At 37.2% G+C, this 20,572-nt stretch overlaps 1 protein-coding gene and 2 non-coding genes across 11 annotated transcripts in view; 2 read left to right on the plus strand and 1 right to left on the minus strand.

Moving 5' to 3' along the window:
• The window catches only part of UBAP2 (ubiquitin associated protein 2), a 111,989-nt gene that overhangs the window by 65,209 nt on the left and 26,208 nt on the right, over positions 1-20,572 (plus strand). For 7 of the 9 annotated variants that reach the window (XM_061163810.1, XM_061163809.1, XM_061163806.1 and 4 more), the window contains 6 exons: positions 610-664; positions 2,508-2,611; positions 10,824-10,876; positions 13,982-14,049; positions 16,488-16,677; positions 19,595-19,808. In XM_061163810.1, coding sequence (XP_061019793.1) covers positions 610-664; positions 2,508-2,611; positions 10,824-10,876; positions 13,982-14,049; positions 16,488-16,677; positions 19,595-19,808 — 684 coding nt within the window. Of the gene's footprint in view, positions 1-609; positions 665-965; positions 1,115-2,507; positions 2,612-10,823; positions 10,877-13,981; positions 14,050-16,487; positions 16,678-19,594; positions 19,809-20,572 lie in introns of all 9 variants that reach the window. The other 2 variants (XM_061163812.1, XM_061163813.1) reach the window with 2 other exon arrangements.
• Positions 14,760-14,831, minus strand: TRNAW-CCA (transfer RNA tryptophan (anticodon CCA)). Its single transcript has one exon. It is a non-coding gene; the product is annotated as a tRNA-Trp (tRNA).
• LOC133071487 (small nucleolar RNA SNORD121A) lies at positions 16,795-16,875 on the plus strand. Its single transcript, XR_009696439.1, has one exon. It is a non-coding gene; the product is annotated as a small nucleolar RNA SNORD121A (small nucleolar RNA).

Raw genomic sequence — 20,572 nt, forward strand, 5'->3', positions numbered from 1 at the left:
CATATCTAAGAAATTATTACAAAATTTACTATCATGAAGCTTTTGCTCTATATTTTCTTCCAAGGGTTGTATAGTTTTAACTCTTGGATTTAGGTCATTAATACACAATATTGGATTCAATTAAGAAAAACCAGAGTCACTGAATAAAACTATTTCTTCTTACTTGCTTGCTCTCTTGTTTGCTGCCCTCTTGGTCATTTATCAAAAATCTTAGTATTAAAAATGGTATGTAATAGTACCTTCAGCTTCCTTAGTAGTTTCCTCTTTTTTGTTTCTCATTTCATTTTATAGTAGAGGCATATGATATCATGGTGTTTACACTAGATGTGTTTAAAAAGATCCAGAATTTTTAAAAGTATAACCTGCCTATGTTAAGCTGCAGTATATGACAAATGTTGTACAAGCAGAATTAAATTCTTTTTTCTCCTTTGAGATCAATAGGTATTTGTGTCATCAGGGACCTGCAGATTGGGTGTACTGGTTGGGAATGTTGGTGCTGTTAGGAGCAATGTCAGTAATGTTTGGGCAGGTGTGTAAGGGATGAAGTTAGTAGAGTTATAGTTGTGTGGAACGTAAGTATTATGTTTATACTTTTTTTTTTTTTTAAAGGATTTGGGCGTGGCAGAGGGAGAGGGGCAGGAAGATTCTCAACCCAAGGCATGGGGTAAGTCTTAGCTATCCTGTTTTTGAATTTGCTCCCTTCTCTTTTTGTTATCTCTAAGGCTTTCCTTCCTCTATCCTGTACCTGATTAACCATCCTGGTGAGTCAGATGTTTTCTATGTTTAAAAAGAGAAAATACTAAAGAAATGAAATGGAACAAATGACATTGTGTTGTAGTAAGCCTTAGAGTGATTTTTAGTCCTGGCTTTATTGACGTTTTGGATTGGATAGTAGTTGATTGAGGTGGTGGGGTCCCCTTTACGTTGTAGGATGTTTAGCAGCATCCCTGGCCTCTCCCTACTAGATCCCAGTAGCACCCCTCCTCAAGTTGTGACAGTCAAAAATGTCTCCAGACACCGCCAAATGTTCCCTGGGAGGGAGGTGCACAACCACCCCAGTTGAAAACCATTGCTTAAGAATTATGTTGGTAAATCCAGCAGTTGTCTTTGAATGGTAAGTAAATGCAATGTTTTTTTTTTTCAATGTTTTTTTATTTTTTATGAAAAACAGTCATCTTTATCTTGAATTGTAATACTGAAAGATGAGTATATTGTTTTTAAATAGATGGTATAGTCAGTTATTTATTCATTATTTCTGGTTATTCTTTCACTTTTTGCTATTACCTAAAGCATTAGCTGCCACCCCACCCCCCCACCCCCCACTATAAAAAGTATTTAAGCATCTTACAGAGACCATAGGTAGATGATAGTCAAGAAAGGAAAAGTCCTTTGTTTCATAGCTTCCCGGCAGCACTGTTTTGGGTCACTGCCTTCAGATGGTGACTCTTGTCATCTCTTTTCTGCCTGAGCTCCCTGTGGACAAAAGAAGGATGAAAGCACAGGAAGCAAATTGGCTGGAACATTTGATTTGGACATACATGCCCAGCCTCGTAGCTTTGAAGGATTTTGTAGATTTTATCCTCCACTTCAAAAAAAAAAATGCTGCTGTGATTTCTTTTTGTCAGTGACACCCCAATAATGCTAAAATACTTTTTTCTAAGGTGTGAAAATTTTAGCGATGTTATTTAATTTGGTTCTAGTTAGGCATCTCATGCAGGAGACCACGGTTCAATTCCTGGCTTGGAAAGATCCCCTAGAGAAGGGATAGGCTACCCACTCCAGTTTTCTTGGGCTTCCTTGGTGACTCAGATGGCAGAGAATCTGTCTGCAGTGTGGGAGACCTGGGTTCGATCCCTGGGTTGGGAAGATCTGGAGGAGTGCATGGCAATCCACTCCAGTATTCTTGCCTGGAGAATCCACGTGGACAGAGGAGCCTGGCGGGCTATAGTCCATGGGGTCGTGTAGAGTTGGACATGAGCGACTAAGCACAGCACAGCACAGGCATCTGAATCATGGGTATTTAGGGTTTTAATTTAAAAAGAAGCACTGAGCAAAATGTTTTCTTTTTTGTTTATACCCATCTAAACAAAATGGATCATTTATTGTAAAAGGTTCAAAGCCAACTTCGATTCTGACTTGGGAAGAAAAGACCTGTTGCCTGTTTAGGTCTAGGCTTAGTTGGCAGGGGGTGGGTGGGTTTTTCATTAGAGCCTTTACCCTGCCTAGAACTGCTATAGGTCTCCACGCCTGCTTTAGGATGCAGAGGATAACAATTTAGGCAAGTAGAAGCATCGTACAAGAGTATATGGAAGTCCCTAGTCAGCCTCTGCTTTTTAGAAGCTCTAGATTCCGATAGCCAGAAGAATTGGCTTATGGTTAAATAGGAGAAGGAGGATGAAGTCTCTGACAGTGGTTCTTGTGAGGGACAGGGTTTATTTCAGGGAAGATGATATACAGTTAATTTTGTGATTATTTCATTTGCCTTTATTTTTTATTTCAAACCCAAGGACATTTAATCCTGCGGACTATTCAGATTCTCCATCTATAGATGGGTGTGGGACAAAACCAGTAGTTTGGGAAGCTGCTCAGAATGGTGCAGATGAGGGAACTGGTAAGTGTCTGTCCTCACCAGAGATGTATTTTAATTGTTTGAGCTCTTAACAATCAAAGATGACATCAAAGTGTGCTGATGGAGAAAAATGAAAAACAGGCAGCTATTCTTCCTCTGAGGCTACTCTTAGCTGGTCCTTAGCTCCAAAGTTTCTCATTTACAAAGCTTATTGACGATAAGGTACATGGGTTTTTTTCCTCTTTTGCACTCTGAAGAAGATGCTGTAACAAACTGTGTAAGGCAGTACAAACCCACACTCAAATCTTGGTGTCAGAGATACAGAGAATAATTTCTTAGTGGCAGACGAAACAAAGTATTCACCGTTCATAGTGGTGAACACAAATATGGCCAGAATAAGAGGTTGATGGTGATAGGTGAGTTTAGGGTAATACTTGCTTTTGCAGGTTTTTCTGTATCCTACAATTTTAGGGTTATTTGTTTACTGAAGTTCATAGATAAATACTTGTTAATTGGATTATTTTTAATAGAACTCTTTTGAATATTTGTTCCTGATAATATATCTTGATAATATATATTAACTGCTGTGATTATATTTATAAAAACATTCTTTTATACTTCATGAATTATAATCCCAAATACAAAATCATAGCTCATTAATAATCTAAAAAAGACAGTGGCACCATCACAGAAGCATGGAAAACTCGGAATCAGATATACTATGGAGAGGACCAACAAAAGTTTTAAAAATAGAAGTGAAAGGTTGTGGTTGAGCTGTGAAAGACGCCGGGATTCTTGGCCTCCGGAGGAGAGGAATTCAATCTGGGGCCAGTGACGAGGCTTGATCGCTCAGAGCTTTAGTGTAATAAAGTTTTATTAAAGCATAAAAGAGATAGAGAAAGCTTCTGACATGACATCAGAAGGGGGCAGAAAGAGTGCCCTCCTGCTGGTCTGGAGCTGGGTGTTTTATGTCTCTTAGGAAGTTACTGATCAGATGATAGAGACACCTCACGGCTGATGGCGTCTCACCAGGCTGCTGCCCAACAATGTGCATTTTTGAGATGGGATGGCACAAAGTGTGTCATCCCCCAGCCATGAAACAGTTGATATGAATACTGGTCTGTTGAGCTGTTATCAGCCAAAAGTTAGTGTTAGGTGGAACCGTTTTGAAGAAAGGCAAATTCCAGAGCAAATACATAGTTTCATTGACATAGTTTAAGAAAAACATTTCCATAAAAAAAAAAATGTATTGATTAGCTCAAGGTTTGAGAAAAGTTCAGGTGGAACCAGGTGTTGTCATGGCAACACAGAATTTTAAGAGAGGAAAAAAAATCTGACTCTTATTGTTTGTTTCTTCCTGCCACTTAAGGGAGAGAGAAAAACGTCCAACACTTTCAGCCTATTTCCTCGGTTTGGAGACTCCTGGCCTTCCTGCCTGTTACAGTAGTTTGAACTGTAATTTCAAACTGTCAGTAGTTTGAAAACACTAGTAAAATTGATAAGTTTATTATGAGACTGGTCAAGGGAAGCAGAAGAAACATAATTGGTTGTAGGAATGAGAAAAGGAATATTGATATTATTTATTATAATTAATATCATAGCTATTAAAAATTGTCAGAAGATAAATTTCTTTCCAACATTTGAAATTATAGATTAATTTCATTCTTTAGCACAAATGTAAAAATTTTAAATCACAATATTGGAAAACAGTTCAGTGAACTACAGAAAGGATATATCATGGCCATGTTAACTTTAAACTTGATATTCAAGTTTAACATTTAAAAAATCAAACTACTCCTAGATATATACCAGAGAGAATGGAAGATACAGGTTCACATAAAAACCAAATGTTCTTCAATGGATGAGTGAGAAAGAAAAATTATCCAGATTAGTCAGATAGAAGCAGAGGTAGATTGGTGGTTGCTGATGGCTGGGAATGTTGGGGAAAATGGGGAGTGGCTATGAATGGGTTCCAGAGTTTTTTTGGAGTGATGAAAGTATCCTGGAGTAGGTAGTTGTGATTGTTGTGCTCCTTGAGAATAGACGGAAAACTGACCAGTCCTGTGCCTTAAAAGGGTGGGTTCAGAAGTCAGAGCAGACTTCACAATAATTAGTGCTGTATAGAATGTCCTTTTGTAACAAGATCAAGGGCCTTACCTTTTTAAAAAATATTTATTTTTACCTGAACGATAATTGCTTTACAGTATTGTGCTGGTTTCTGCCAAGCATCGACATGAATCAGCCATCAGTACACACATGTCCCCTCCCTTCAGCCTCTCTCCCCATCCCAGCCCTTTAGGTTCCTACAGAGCCCCAATCTGAGTTCCCTGAGTCACACAGCACATTCAAGGAGCCTGCCTTTTTTTTCTTTTGAATAAAGGCAAAAGCTTTAGTCAAAACTGAAGAGAAACAGGATTGCCCTCATTATTTCTGTTCACCATTGTACCAGAGGTCTGAACCATTGAAATAAAGAATGAAAAAGAAAAGAAGGATTGGAAAGGGAGGGAAAAACCTGTCATCTCTGTCGATATAAAATAATCTATAGATAAATTAATGAAATTAATTAGAAAGCTTTAAATGATGTAGCTAGTTCACTTAACAGGTAACATTTCTATAATCAACAGAGAAAATGCGAAAAATAGTAGCTTCAAAAAACGTCAATTGCCTGTGAAGTCTAATGATATGCAAAATTTCTATCTATTAAAATACAAAATATAAAATCTTACAGCAAAGTGTGAAAATTGAGTGTCTGAAGAAACATTAATGAGCAGAAAAACTACCATTTACAGTAATAGAAAAACATGAAACCCCTAGGTATAAATCTGACAAAATATGTGTAAGATTTGTATGTCAAAAATTATGCAACATGAAGGTAAATATCCAAGATGATCCATAAAGGAGGCGAGATACTGAGAGGTATTTATGAGTTGGAAGACTCATAAATGTTATTGATATATCATTGATATTGTTATTGATATTGCATTTCTCCCCAAATTGATATATAGGTTTGAACATACAAGTTTGTTCAAAATCCTAACAGGATTTTTTTGTGTCACTTGATTCTAAACTTGATTCTGAAATTTTTATAGAAAAGTATAGGTGTGAACTGTTTTCAAACAGTTTTGAAAACAAACAGCATTCAAAGACTCACATTCCATGATTTCAAGAAATTACCCTAAAGTTACAGTAATCAAGATTGTGGAATTGGCAAAAGCATAGAGATAGATCAATTACATAATAGCAAATCTAGAAATAAACCCACAGATACAATTGGTTTTGGACAAAGGTTCCAAGACAAGTCAATATAGCATACATTACACTGTATATTAAAAAAATAGCCCAAAGTGGATAATAGCTATACATGTGAAAGCTAAAACCACAACTTGAAAAGAAAATACTGGGGCAAATCTTAGCCACCTTGGATTAAGGAAAAATTTCTTATATAGGACATAATAAGCATGAGTCTAAAAGAAAAACATGGTTCTTCAGAAGAAAACAGATAGAATGGAAGACCAAGACATAGTTTAGGAGGAAATATTTATTTAAAACCTCTACTTGAAAAGGAACTTGTATACAGAATGTATAAGGAATTCTCAGAAGTCATTAAGAAGAAAACAAGTAACCCAGTGAAAATAGCAATTAAAACAACAGAAAATGAAAAAGTTGTGGAAATGGATGGCGATGACGGCTGTACCACATTGTGATTACTCAGTGGCAGTGGATTGTACCCTTGAGAAAGGTTTGCTGTTCAGTCGCTCAGTTGTGTTTGACTCTTTGTGACCCCATGGAGTGCAGTGTACCAGGCTTCCTTGTCCTTCAGGGTTAGCATGGTAACCCTAAAAAAGATTAGCATGGTAAATACTATTTACCACCTGCACACTGTTTTACCACAGTAAAAAACTGACATAGAATGGTATACACATTTTGTATCTATGGCAGTTGTTTTGGTATTAAATTTTACTGGAATTATGTGAGGTGTAATCGGCGGGGAGACTGAGGCAAAGATAACTTCTTGTGAATCTGTAATTATTTCAAAATAAGTTAATAAAAAATGAGCAAAAGATCTGAACAGATGCTTCACAAAGCAAGACACATGGATGGCAATAAGTAAACAAAAATGTGCTCATCATCATTGGTCATTGGGGAAATATAAATTTACAGTGAGTGTGTGCATGCTTAGTAGGCTACCTCCATTCATCCACTAAAATAGCTTTAAAACTGACAGTTCCAAGTGTTAGTGAAGATGATGATGTAATTCGAACTTATTCCTGGTGAGAAAGCATACACAGAGATGCTATACAGTCTTAAAATCTCAACACTGGGAAGAAATGAAAAGAAGTGAAAAGAAATGAAAAACACGTCCATACTAAGACCTGCATATGATGTTTATAGTGGCTTTACTTAGAACCTCCACTGAGTTTTAAATTGGATGTTTGAAACAATATTGAATTAATCCATTAACTTCTATTTTTCTGTTTTCTTATTCTTCCTTCTCTTCTTCCTTTTCGTTTTGTCTTTATTTCTTCCCTCTCATTTAGAGTGGCGGATTCCTTCCTGGAAAACATTTAGATAAGCAAAATATGTTTGATGCAAAATACAATTAAAGATGTTGTCATCTGATGGGATTCTGGCTGTTTCTCCAGAAGCCTCACAGACTGGTATTGTCTGGTTGATAACAGCGTTCGAGTCTAGCCCACAGCTTCATAGGCTCAGAATCCTGACTTGACAGGATGGTAATCAGATCCATTCCTTAGGGTCAGTCTCGAGATTGAGCAAAACAGAAAGACTGAAGGATAGTCAAAATGCAAATTTATAAATATACTAAAAACGTACCATTTAAACAGATTGTAATGTTTTCTTTGACAAGTGGGAAGGAAACTTGGTGAACATGGAAATGAGAACAAGCATAATTGATGCAAATTGAATGTTTGAAATCTATCTGGCTGGTAAGATTCATAGTTGGGCCACAGCAGTCTGTCAGCATGGAGTGCAGAAGTTTCTTTTTCCTTGGACACACAGCATATACGTAGCTATGAGGCTGTCCCTTTGTTGTTTAATTTACTAATTTCTCTTCTGATGAATTCCTTCTGTCGTCTGATGATAGTTAAATCCTTACATTTTACATTGATCCACAGAACTGGCATTAGATGTTCAAAATGTAGTTCAGAATCTGCCAAACAAAAATTCTTTTGGAATCAAAGGTATGGATTTTTTAAAAAATTCCTTAGTTAAGATTCTTATACAATTCTTTTAAATAACTTCCATTTTTATCAAGGCTAGCTAATAAAAATTCATCAGGTGAATGTTTGCAAACTATTGCTACAATTTCTTGATAAAATAACTATCAGCTTAAAAAAAAAATAACTATCAGCTTTTGATAATGAAAGTGTTTTTCACACTGGCCTTTAGGGCAGTGCGGAGTTTCGGATCATTGTTGCTCCTTTTCCTGTAAGTCTGCCTTATATGTTTTTTTGTTAAAAGACTAACATCAAGTTAAACTGAATGCAAAACATACATTTCAGATTATTGTTTTAAGCTGAAAATAAATGAATGTCATTGAATTTTTCTCACAGTTTGAGGTGAAGTTCTGTAGGTCTACAATGGGGAATAAGGTCTTCTTGTAAAATTTTAATATTCTGTGGTAAGATTAGGACCTGACTCTGTAGTCTTCTCCATCTAATATTACGTAGTTTTTACAGTCCGTGTATCTAGGGTGGATCACTGCAACAGCTTGGCCCTGCCTGCTGCTATGGGCCTTCCTCTCTGTTGCCAGACAGAACACCTTACCATGTTGGATGTCTGCCTACAACTTCATTCATTGTCTTCTGCCTGCTTTTGAATATACTCAGCTTCTCATCCTCTTCTGTATGTCTTCATTTGTGTTTTAATTATTTTTATAATAGTTCTAAAATGGTAGGCCAGTCTCTCTACATATCATATATAAGATTGTGTGTTTTAAATTATTAATACCGAATTGTACACTTAAAACATCTTGCCACAGCTTACATTGTTTTTTTGGGGAAAAAAGACATATTCCGAACTTAAGGTTAATTTTAATATATTTCAGTTCTTTGTAATTTCTCATCATTGTTTCTGTGTCCTGGAATATCCTTTCATTATATATCTATCTGTTCAGCCTTCAGGATTTTTGCTGTGGTTCATCTCCCCCATAAACTTTCGGTTAGCGTTCTAACTTTCCTTAACTTTTGTGTCCTGCAACTTTCCAGTGTATTAATCAGATTCATGTAAATTATCATTCACATCACTCACTAAATTTTTAATGGTCTTTTCAGTGAGATGTTTGATATCTAGCATCAATGCTTTATGTGTAGGCTTTTAACCCAGTCTTTGGTTGATGACTGATGATGATGGAGATCCTAAGAACAAGTCCATCATACATTGTTTCCTGTTACAATCTTTGTTGCTTTGAAAGTGAAAGTTTTAGGAATGGTTTTTGAGGCAGAGTGTTCCTAAATCTGCTTAGATTGAGCCTCAGTGTTTTGTAGAGTTTGCAGTCTTTGGAGTGTTGTCTCCTGTGATGAATGTGACAACATGAATCTGGGGTAGATGGGATGGAGGTGGCACCGAGAATGCTGTGTACTGAGCTGCTTCAAAACTAGCCCACTTTGTGAACTTTTAAAATATACACGTACTGAGACAAAAGTCTGGAAGGAAATACAGTAGAAGGTTGGAGATTTATGTGTTAGTACTTAAGAAAGGCGCGAGTTAGTACTTAAGAAACCTCGATGATAGTGAAGTGTAGGTGGATGGCTTGCCTTGGATCCCTTTAACTTCATGTAAAGCATGCTCTAGAGATCTAAGTTCTGGTATTGATTTCCACTTGGGACTAATTGTACCTTATATTTTTTCACTTAAGCTATTACACCTTTCTGCTTTTGTTTATGAAACTATTTTAATTCAAAGAGATGTTTTGGGGACACAGAAGTTGATACTTGATCTGTGATATTTCTGGAGAAATTATGGAAACCATTTAAAGATAAGATAAATTAGCCAAAGCAATGGACCAGATTATCATTTCAAATATTAAAACATTCGTTTATCAAGTTTTACTGTTATTACAATGGTGCATGCAATCAAGAGGGACAGAAGAGTAGGGAGTGCTTTCCTGTAATGCACGTGCCCCGTGATCCACAGTATTGGTGTGATGTGTGTGGGTTTCTCTCACACCAGGGCATGTGTTCACATTTGAAACGTCTCCCTTTTTATAGCCACAAAATAGCACTTTTGGGGTAATATTTTATAAGAAGTCATGTTCCATAAATCCATAGATTCTACTTTTGTTTGCCATAATCAGTCTGGAATTAGGGACATCCTGTTGAAAGTCTTCAACAGAGAAGGCCTCTTTTCTTAGGTTTGCAGCATCAGTTTAGTTATTAGGTTACTGACATGATTCCAAGGTAGTTAGATCTGTTCATTTGCCTTATTTTTGCAGGGGTGTGCCCTTCCTCTTCCCACACACAAACCTCATTTCAGGTCAGATGCTCAGCTGTTTGTTCCTGTTGAAGGAACTGAAAGCATTCACACTCCCGCTTCCTGATGGTAGTTACAGTCAGTGTCGGTGTCTTTCCTTTAAAACTGTTTTATCTGGGTATGTGTTTGTACATATGTTTTAAAATAATGGGAATGGACACAGGATCACTAAGCCCTAATATCAGCATATCTGAATTCATATACTTTTCTTCAGAGTACTTACTTGTTTTCTATATAAATGATTATTCTGTAAGAACTGTGTGAACACATTTTCTGTACCTACTTATCAGGAGTATAGCAACAGACTTTGTGTGAATAAGACTAATGCTCAGCTTTGCTGGAGACCTGTTAGGAAACTATATAATGGAGCTAATATAAAAAACACTTCTCTAAATCTGATAATCTGCCTGAAATGAGGGCCCAAAGCAGAGCTGCCTTATATTGAATTGTGTTCTTTTTTAAATAATGTATCATAAGGATCTCCTTGTTAATATTAGTTTTGCTGTGCCATACTTTCTTAAGGCAGTGGATATTATCCAGAAGCAGTTTGGGACATGGCTTGTGTGTGTGTGTTTAGTACTTAGCCAAACTGCATTTGAAAACATGACTGGTTTTCTTGAGATAGGTTAAGAGTCTCATATTTGTTGGATTGTAAACTATTTTGCTAATGAAATACGTGATATATCTTGTGCCGTACACAATGGAGAGTCATTTGGAATAAGACCTTATTTGACTTTGTGGTGTAAACTGTGATTGTCAACAGGGGCCTGGAAGCATTCTGTGGAAGAGTGGACCGCGGAAGACTGGACTGAAGATGTAAGTGTTCAGCATCAGGTGTGACTATCTTTCTTTTGGATTCTGGCAGGAACACATGTACTTTTGAGGAAAGCTTGGGATATCTTATCACTGTTCTAAGCTCCCTTTCAGACTTCTATGGTTAATTTTTTTTTTAAGCAGATGCTTCTCAGAAAGATGTTGGTGTTTCCAGATTTTTGAGAAACTTGGTTGTAAAGCATCTATTTAAAGATGACCAGGTGTTAAACAGGAGCGACATCATTTTTTCACTATCTTTGTTTTATTTGGCCCAATAACCAGCTGATGCTATTACCCTGGCCTGTGAATGATTATTTTGTCTTTATAACCTTTTTATTGAAGGAGAGAGTCTATGTTTTAGGTTTACAGTTGAAATTAACCTCAATAAATCATTCTGGTTCTAGGGCCAAGCAACTCCCCTTTCAACTAGACTGGCTTTTTTTGTATTCATTTATTCCACAGGCATTTTCGAGTATACTGTACTAGCTTCTTGGTATTAGTAGTATTGATCCTTAAGTTCTGTGTTCAGTATAAGATACTCTTTAATTATTTTTCTGTTTCACTCTTAAGGTCCAGAACAGAAGTATGTACATGTTAGAGAGTTACAGCTGACATTGGGTGGGAGAGAATAAAGGGTTTACAAGTACTGACCTTCAAAATTGCATAACATGACCCAGGGTTTGGGATTTTATTTTTCTTTTTGAGATTATCTTCCCTCCCCCCATTTGTACTTAACATTTTTTAAAAAAACAAACAAAATTGCATTTGAGCTTTCTTTATCACTATTTTATCTGACTTATTAGGGAGTACGCTGGATAGGCTGTAAAAAAGGAGAAGGATATACTCCTTTGGAACTTCAGAAACTTTAGGGTTTTTTATTTACTTATCCCACATACTAACCATAAGACCTTGGGGTATGATGTCACCAGGCTTTCTGTTACCTGTAATCTGAGGAGAGTGGACGAGATGGGTGGTAATAGAGTCAGTGGAGGGATGATACCAGTGACAAGAGGAAGTCAGAGTGAGTAACCTGGGCGCCATACCTTATTTCAAACAGATCTGTCCTAGTTTTACATGTTTTATGTTACTAGAATTTTTGCTAAGAGTTTTTTGGGAGAAAAAAAGGCTTCCAGAGCTCAAAGCTTTGTCTGGGGCAGCAGGCAGGATAGAAAGCCAGCCAGCTATCAGAGGGCAGATAGATGACTTGTATTCATATTCTAGCTGGGTTGACCTGTTGACCTTAGATGAGGCATCTTACCTTCCTGAGCCTCCTATTTTTCATCCCTAGAATGATTATCATAATAACCATCCTGCCTAACTGATGGGGTTTTTCTGTGCTTCAGGTGAGGTCTTAAGATGTAAGTCGTCTAACAAGCAGTTCAAATGCACACACATATAGTTAGTAATACTCTGCTGTGTAGGCTGTATTGTATCACAATAGAATTACTGAAAAGAATTACGGTAGGGAATTTAGACATGTTTTTAAAAATTTTTTCCCCAAACTTTAAACTTTTTATTTTCTATTGGGGTATATAGCCAATTAACAGTGTTGTGGTGGTTTCAGGTGAACTGTGAAGAGACTCAGCCATACACATACAGATATCTATTCTCTCCCAAACCCCCTTCCCATCCAGGCTAGCACGTATCACTGAGCAGGGTTGCAGGGTTCCGTGTATACAATAGTGAACATCTTCTTTTCCAGGAAATACCAAATTACTTAAAAGTTTCTGACATTTACAAAGTAATGGTGATTGAATGGTGAGTAATCTAAAATGCAAATCCTGAGTTCCTTCTAGAGTTTAGGAGGAGAAAACAGTGCAAGTTTTCTGTTCTCCTATGGACTAGATAGGATTTCAGTGATAAATGTATAATAGTTCTTATTTACCTTGAGCTTAATATTTTATATTTTAAGGCTTTAGATCTTCTCTTAACTACTTTTAATAGAATTACTGCTTGATTGCTTCTCTGTCTTAATTTAATTCATAAGATTCTTTAAGGCAAAAATGGATTCCTTGGAATTCTTAAGATACTATCTTGCAATAGAGTGCAGTGCATGGTATAAGCCTTTCTTGTTGAAACATTATAATGAATTTAGCACTTTTTGTTTTTACAGAAAGTGAACACCTAACTGCCTGATCTGCCCCTGCCTTAATATTAATGTCTGAGGAAGTCTGCTTTTAAGCTTGAGACATTTAGTATTTTTAAGAATAGCATTTTCATTAGTTTTCAACATTGTCATTAGATCAACAGTATTAGCCTTTGTAAGACTGTGCCCCATTTTGAAAATATAAGTCTGCCTTTCAGCAATGTCAGTTGAGGTTTCAAGAAATTGTATCCTGTGTGCCTTAAAACAATATGCATGAATCTCAAAATGATTATGTTCAGTGAAAAAAAAAATCGAATATACACGAAATACACGAAAAAGATTGTATGTTTAAAAATTCCACTTAAAATTCTGGAAAATACTGCTTAAGCTATAATGGCAGAAAACATACCGGTGGTTGCCTGGGGACAGAAGTGAGTGCTCAAGGAATTGATCACATGGGACAGGAGCGAGCTTCTGGAATAATAGGTGTCGTCTTGATTTTGTGATGGAGTATATATATGACATACCTTACTCAGTTATTCAGTTTATTATTTGTGTTATAAGCAGTAAGGAAATCTATGACTAGTAAATCTATTACTGGTAAAGAAAATACTAAAACCACCTGTCTTTGGGAAAAAAGAATGTCAGTAATTTACCTTTTCAGACTTTTTTCCTACTCCTTTTTGGTGTTTATAGTGACATTAGTGGTGGTTTTTATAGGAGTTCTCATTTAGTATAATGTGAAGTAGAATAGTGAGACTGGGACTTGAACTATGATCTGACTTTACTTCACTTGTTTCCCTCATGTGGAATCCTTATTGTGGAATTATCAATCTAAAATTATCTTAACCTTAAGAAAATTATATGCCATGATCACTTGTTTATTTCTTTTCCTTTAGACTGCCTTTTGGGTGAACTAGAAGAAGAGTACTGATGACTAAAAATTATCAGGAATTTGTTACATTTTTTGGTTTTATATTATATAAAATAAGATTAAAATATTTTAAATCCTTTTGTTACAGCTTTCGGAAACAAAAGTCTTCACTTCCTCATCTGTTCCAGCAGAGAATCATATCACACCTGGGCAAAGGTAAATACTTTTCCCCACCTTTTTAAATTCAGATTAGAATTAAAATTTCTTGCTGTAGGAGAGTGGTTTTCTTCCTCAGATCTCTTTATTTTTTACCCTTTTCTTGAATCTGTTTCTGTTTTTCTCTTTTGTAAGACTTGTTTTATCCTTACCTGGTGAGCTCACAGAGCCCCCATCATTTCCTAATTTGTTGTGTCTGCTGATGAATTAAAATAGCAGTTATGGGCTTCCCAGGTGGCTCAAACAATAAAGAATTGCCTGCCACTGCAGGAGACATGAGTTCAACCCCTGGGTTGGGAAGATCCCCTGGATTAGGAGGTGGCAACCCACTCCAGTATTCTTGCCTGGAAAATGGACAATGTCCTCCATGGACAGAGCAGCCTGGCAGGCTACAGTCCAGGGAGGTTTCAGAGAGTCAGCGTGACTGAGCATGTGCTCACACACATGGCAGCAATAATGTTAAATCTAACAATTTGTTTTTTACTTTCCTAAACATTTTTTTGACAGATAAACACAACAAATTTCTTTTGGTTTCTTCATGTAATGCCGTTTAGTTAGATCTTGAAAAAAGTGAAAAGTGAAAGTGAAGTCGCTCAGTCATGTCTGACTCTTTGCGACCCCGTGGACTGTAGCCTACCAGGCTCCTCCGTCCATGGGATTCTCCAGGCAAGGATACTGGAGTGGGTTACCATTTCCTTCTCCAGGAGATCTTCCCAACCCAGGGATCAAACCTGGGTCCCCTGCATTGGAGGCAGATGCTTTAACCTCTGAGCCACCAGGGAAGCCCCTAGTTAGATCTTAGAATAGTACAAGGTTCTCATTTTGTATGGGTTCTAGTAGTTTTAATCTACTAATTTCATAGATTATAGACAAGGAGGAGCTTTTGGGATAGTAGAAAATTGTTAGAATGTGTGCAGAATTGAATTATTGAAAAGTATTTATTTACATTCTCGGGTTTACAGTAACTCCAAAAACCTTTGATTATGGTTTCAAAAAGTAGTGATCTAGAAGGATGAGAGCCTTGATATATATGATACCTGAGCATTGAAGGCAATTTTGAACCTAATATGCTCAATCTCTTGCTAAATGAGGTGGTGATAAGACTTCATTACAGGGAAATAAAAATCAAAGGTTGTGTCTTGGAATATATTATTGTGTGACTTGCTCAGAATTTTTCCTTAAATGGATGTATCTTCTTCATTGTATTTAGCATTTGATGAATTGCATATCATCATTTTCTTTTTCTTTTTCATCATTTTCATTTAAAAAGTGGACCTTTTAAGGATTATTTTTCAGACAGTAGTGCTGCAGTGCTCTTCATTTATATATATATTTCATCAATTGTTTGGAATAGAACTTCTGGTTTTTGTAGTTATGGAACTTTCAGATGGGTCATATGTAATATAACTACCATGGATTTGTATCCCTGGAATTAGGTTATCATAAGCTGGAACATTCCTTGGGGTCCATAATACTAGATCCCATAACTGTTTCTCAGTTACGGGGACATGAGAGCGGGTAGTGCATAAGGAGAGGAACCCAAGCCTAGGAACTTGGCTGTATATCACGAGTGAGTTTTTAATTATTTGACCTTCCAGAATCTGCCTCATTGGCATGGTGAGTTTCCGTTAGGAGAACTGCTTGGGAACTGCCCTTTAAAAGGATTTAATGGAGCAGATTACCATGTTAGGTCTTTCTGTGGAGAAATTAGTAGCTCATTCTCATGTCAAGAAATACATTATCTGAAAGATCATTTCTTCCTCATGCTTTCAGGTTTTAAGGCCATGATTCTAAACTTGGAATCTCAGTCTTTCTAGGGACCTTACAAGAAGTCTAATTAATAGAGTATTTGTTAATATATTGTGCATTTTTTCCCTAAATATTTAAGAGAGAAATTTTGAGATTTATATAAACCTAAATATATCATGGGATAGAACACAAAACTTACAGGAATATTTATGGTAAATGTCAAAACTGCTTGAGTGGTCTAGCACGGCTTTGGTTCTCATTCCTCAAAAATATGGATTTACTTTCCTTTGGGAAAGTTTAAGAGAGACTGGTTTTAAGTAATGAAGAGGGCCAAATATTCTAAAGGAAACAAGCCAAGAAAACTGTTGAAGTGTACTCAGTTGCTCCAGATTTTCTAATCAGTTGTCACTGTGCCATTTCTGTGGAAACATCTCAATGCACCTTTCTTTTCTCTTCTCTGCAAAGCTCTATTTGGGTCTCGGTGGCTTGGTGTGCTTTCTTGGTAGGGTAGGCATGTGGGGGGATGATTGATACTCTCCTTTTGCTGCTCTTAAACTCCAGTATCCAAAGATTTTCCTCCCTGGGATTATTTTTAGCATGAACTTATTTATAGTGATTCATTTCTCAAGTTTATTTTTTGGTAAGATTTGCTTCTGACTCATTCTTTCATTTGCTTTTTGTCTGCTTAGTGTTGATCTGGTAGCCTTGCTCCAGAAGCCTGTTCCTCCCAGTCAAGCCCCAGAAGTCAACTCCTTTGAAGCTTCCCAACAGCAGAGCTTTGGCCAAGCCCTTGTCTTCACGAACTCTCAGCACAACAATCAGATGGCACCAGGGACTGGCGGCTCCGCTGCTGTCAACTCCTATCCACCTCAGAGTTTGGTAACTCATTTTTCTCACAGTATGAGATTTTAAGGAATGGTCCTGTGAACAAATGTATTCTTGAAAGGCACTTGCCTTATTATTTTTTGCATATAAAAATCTCTATACTAGATCCCAGTCCAGAAAACAATGATGTCATAATTTCCAAGCACATATCTGACAGTTCTGTGTGGAATTCAACCACTGAGTTTTCTGGATGAAGATAAAAAGTACTTCTTTATGATTAGTTGAATTATGAATTAGTTCAGTCATAATCAACTTAGGGATCCTTCTAGTAAGAAGGATGATTTTTTTCCTTGGGTTTGTTTCAGAGTCTGTCTCTACACTTAAGATGTTAAATTTTCATTTGTTTTCCAGTTTACTTAAATGCTAATGTTTGTCAGTATTGCTTTGCTAATCTGCAAAAACAGTTATTTCTAGATCTGCCTAGGTTCTTAAATTTTTAGCGGTTTGGTTTTGTTATTCCAAACAGTTGCATAGTAGAGGCCCTTAAAAATTGGATATGTTTTTATTGAAACAGTGTCATCTGCTGCTGCATATATGACTTTGGCTTCTGTAACAGTTCAGCTCCTGGGTCTTCACTAGTGATCCAGTGGTTAAGCCTCTGTGCTTCCACTGCAGGGGTGAAAGTTCAGGGAACTAAGATACCTCATACTTTGCAGCATAGACAAAAAAAGAGAACTAACTTCCATCAGAGAAAAGCTCAGGAACTGTTAGTGAAGCAAATGAAGATAGGTGATGGGAGTAAAAAGCTTAGAGCATAGAATATGAAAGAATGTAGCTGCAGAATGGTAAACTCAGGTCTCCGTCTAAGTGTGGGCTGTTCTGAGGTGCAAGACTAGAGGTTGAAAGGACTATAGACACAAATCCACAGCTTTCACTAGTGATAATACTTTTGTTCTTCTTTGTTGTGTTTAGTCTGAAATCTACAGTTGAAAAATGGAATTTCTTAAGAATATGATCTATGATAATCACCCCTCCCCCCCAACCTGGATTCAAAATTCTTTGCTGTTCCCTAAAAATTGGGAGACTTGAATATGAGAACTTCTCATTGTCATCTTCTCCTCTGCATAGTCATGTCATGGCAAGTATAACTAGCTTGGGAACTTGGCATTTGTAGTGTCATTGTTGATAGCTTTTGAGAGGGTGTCACTTCTTGAAGATGGACAGATCCAAGGCAGACTGTTTTGAGAGGGCCCATTAATACCCCTGAGTTTGATTGAACCATCCAGTTCCTTTCCTCCATCTGCCAGTGGTACACTGATGTGATGTCCTTGCTGACTTGCTGGAATCATAGTCAGGCCACTTGAGAATGTAGATAGGACATTAGGGTTTTTATTTTAACAGCATCCTTCAGGCATGTTCCTTTTTGTCGTGAACAACATCTTGAGAAACCAGAGTACAAATTGTTTGTTTAGCATGTGAGAGCAGTGATTCTCAGCCCTACTATACTTTTATTATCATTGGGAAACTTCAGTTATAATAACTAAATATGCCAGATAACAATAGTAATAAGATTAAGCCAGATTCTACACAAGACGGGTCAGGATCTTTGGCATTGGGCGTTGAGCATTTGTATGTATTTATGTGAATGCATGTGCACAAGTGTACCCGTAGGCCCATTTGTAAACTGTCCCCTTTGATTGAAATGTGTAGGTGGAATTGAAACCCTGTGTTAATAGGTATTACCTAAAGCAAGGTGTTAGTCATTGATGCAGTGATGTCATCGTGTTGTGAAACACACAGAAAGTGCGATACAACTAAATTAGCTGATGCAGGATAGAGATTGGATAAGAGAAGAAGATGCCTTTCTTTGAGCTTGAGCTGGGTTTTGATGCATTTATAAGCGACATAAGAGTGGTGTAGTGGGTGGCATGAGCCCAGAGTCAGGAGCAGTGTTAAGTAATGTTATCACGACTGTTTTAATAGAAGCAGGTTCTGTGTTTGAAGTGCAGTAATTGCCTACAGCCTGAAGTTTTTTGCTCACATTGGAGAATTTGGGTATCTTTAAAACAACTGGGACAGATAGTCCATGGCTTTGGAAATTGATACCAGAAATAATTGATTCAGCTTTCTAGATCAGGCCTCTTGATGGAATGTAGATCATTTCTATTTTTAACCTTTATGGTGGTTGTGGAGTTATGTTTTGACTTAATCTTTTCAGTGATTGAATGACATTGATAGGTAAAAATGCACTTGACCTGCCACTCTCATGTTGGCTTGTCATTTGCTCAGGAAGTGTATTTGGTGTCTCCGTTATCAGAACACTGTGAAATAAGCACAGCAGTGTCCAGGGCGTCTGCTCAGCACACACGTGCTGCTGCTGCTGCTGAGTCACGTCAATTGTGTCCAACTCTGTGTGACCCCGAGACGGCAGCCCAGCTGGCTCCATATCTCTGTGTAATTCAGTGTCTGATTCTGGAATACAGACTGTTAAGTACTGTGATGTGTCTTTAACCTTGCAGGATGATCTGATGGCTGATCTCTCTGTGACTAACCCTAGTAAAAACTTCGCAAAGTTAAAGATGACTACCATTCCACACATTTAGAAAATATTGTATTTTGTTTTTCAACCTTGTCATTGTCATTTGATCAATGATATTTCTGTCTACTTTAAAAAAAGTAATGTTATGTTTGTAAGCTTAAATGATACCACTTTTTGAATAAAAGTCAATTTCTTAAAATCTAGGGAAATTATTATTCTTCCCTCGAAGCTCTTGTATCAGAAGCAGGAAGGATTGTTAGATTTATTTAGTCATATCTTGTTGCTTGGTAATATTTTTGTGTAGTATTTATTCAGATGAATCTTACTAATTCAGAATGTTCTAGGCTGTAATTTTTAAAATCCTTGTGAAAATACAATGGCATGTAGAAATTCTGTATTGCTGAGGATTTTTGTTTTTCTTTCCCTTTAAAGTCATCCGTCCTTGGTTCAGGATTTGGAGAGCTTGCCCCTTCAAAAATGGCGAACATTACCAGCTCCCAGATTTTGGACCAGTTGAAAGCTCCGAATTTGGGCCAGTTTACCACCACCTCAAGTTCACAGCAAAATAGTACGAGTTCTCCCACAACCACTTCTTCTTGGGACCTCAAGCCTCCAGCCTCCCAGTCCTCAGTCCTTAGTCATTTTGGTAAGTGTGCATTTTCTACGGTGGTTTGTCCCTAGTGAGGACATGCCAAACGCTGGGAGAGTAGGCTGACTTTTGGACACTAATGTGGATTTGACTGGGCATATTTCTTTCTTTCTTTTTTTTTAATTTATTTTTTTATTGAAGGATAATTGCTTTACAGAATTTTGTTGTTTTCTGTCAAACCTCAGCATGAATCAGCCATAGGTATACAAATATCCCCTCCCTCTTGAACCTCCCCCCCATCCCCTCCCCACCCCACCCATCTGGGTTGATGCAGATCCCTGTTTGAGTTTCCTGAGCCACACAGCAAATTCCCACTGGCTCTCTATTTTACACATGGTGATGTAAGTTTCCATGTTACTCTTTCCATATGTCTCACCCTCTCCTCCCCTCTCCCCATATCCATAAGTCTATTCTCTACGTTTGTTTCTCCATTGCTGCCCTATAAATAACTTCTTCAGTACCATTTTTCTAGATTCCGTATATAAGTGTTAGAATATGATATTTATCTTTCTGGCTCACTTCACTCTGTATAATAGATTCTAGGTTCATCCACCTCAACAGAACTGACTCATATGTGTTCCTTTTTATGGCTAAGTAATATTCCATTGTGCATATGTACCACAACTACTTTATCCATTCATCTGTTGATGGACATCTAGGTTGCTTCCATGTCCTAGCTATTGTAAATAGTGCTGCGGTGAACAATGGGATACATGTGTGTCTTTCAGTTTTGGTTTCCTCAGGGTATAATGTCTCGGAGT

The sequence above is a fragment of the Dama dama genome, chromosome 16 (genome assembly GCF_033118175.1).
Source record: "Dama dama isolate Ldn47 chromosome 16, ASM3311817v1, whole genome shotgun sequence".
Classification (NCBI taxonomy): domain Eukaryota; kingdom Metazoa; phylum Chordata; class Mammalia; order Artiodactyla; family Cervidae; genus Dama; species Dama dama.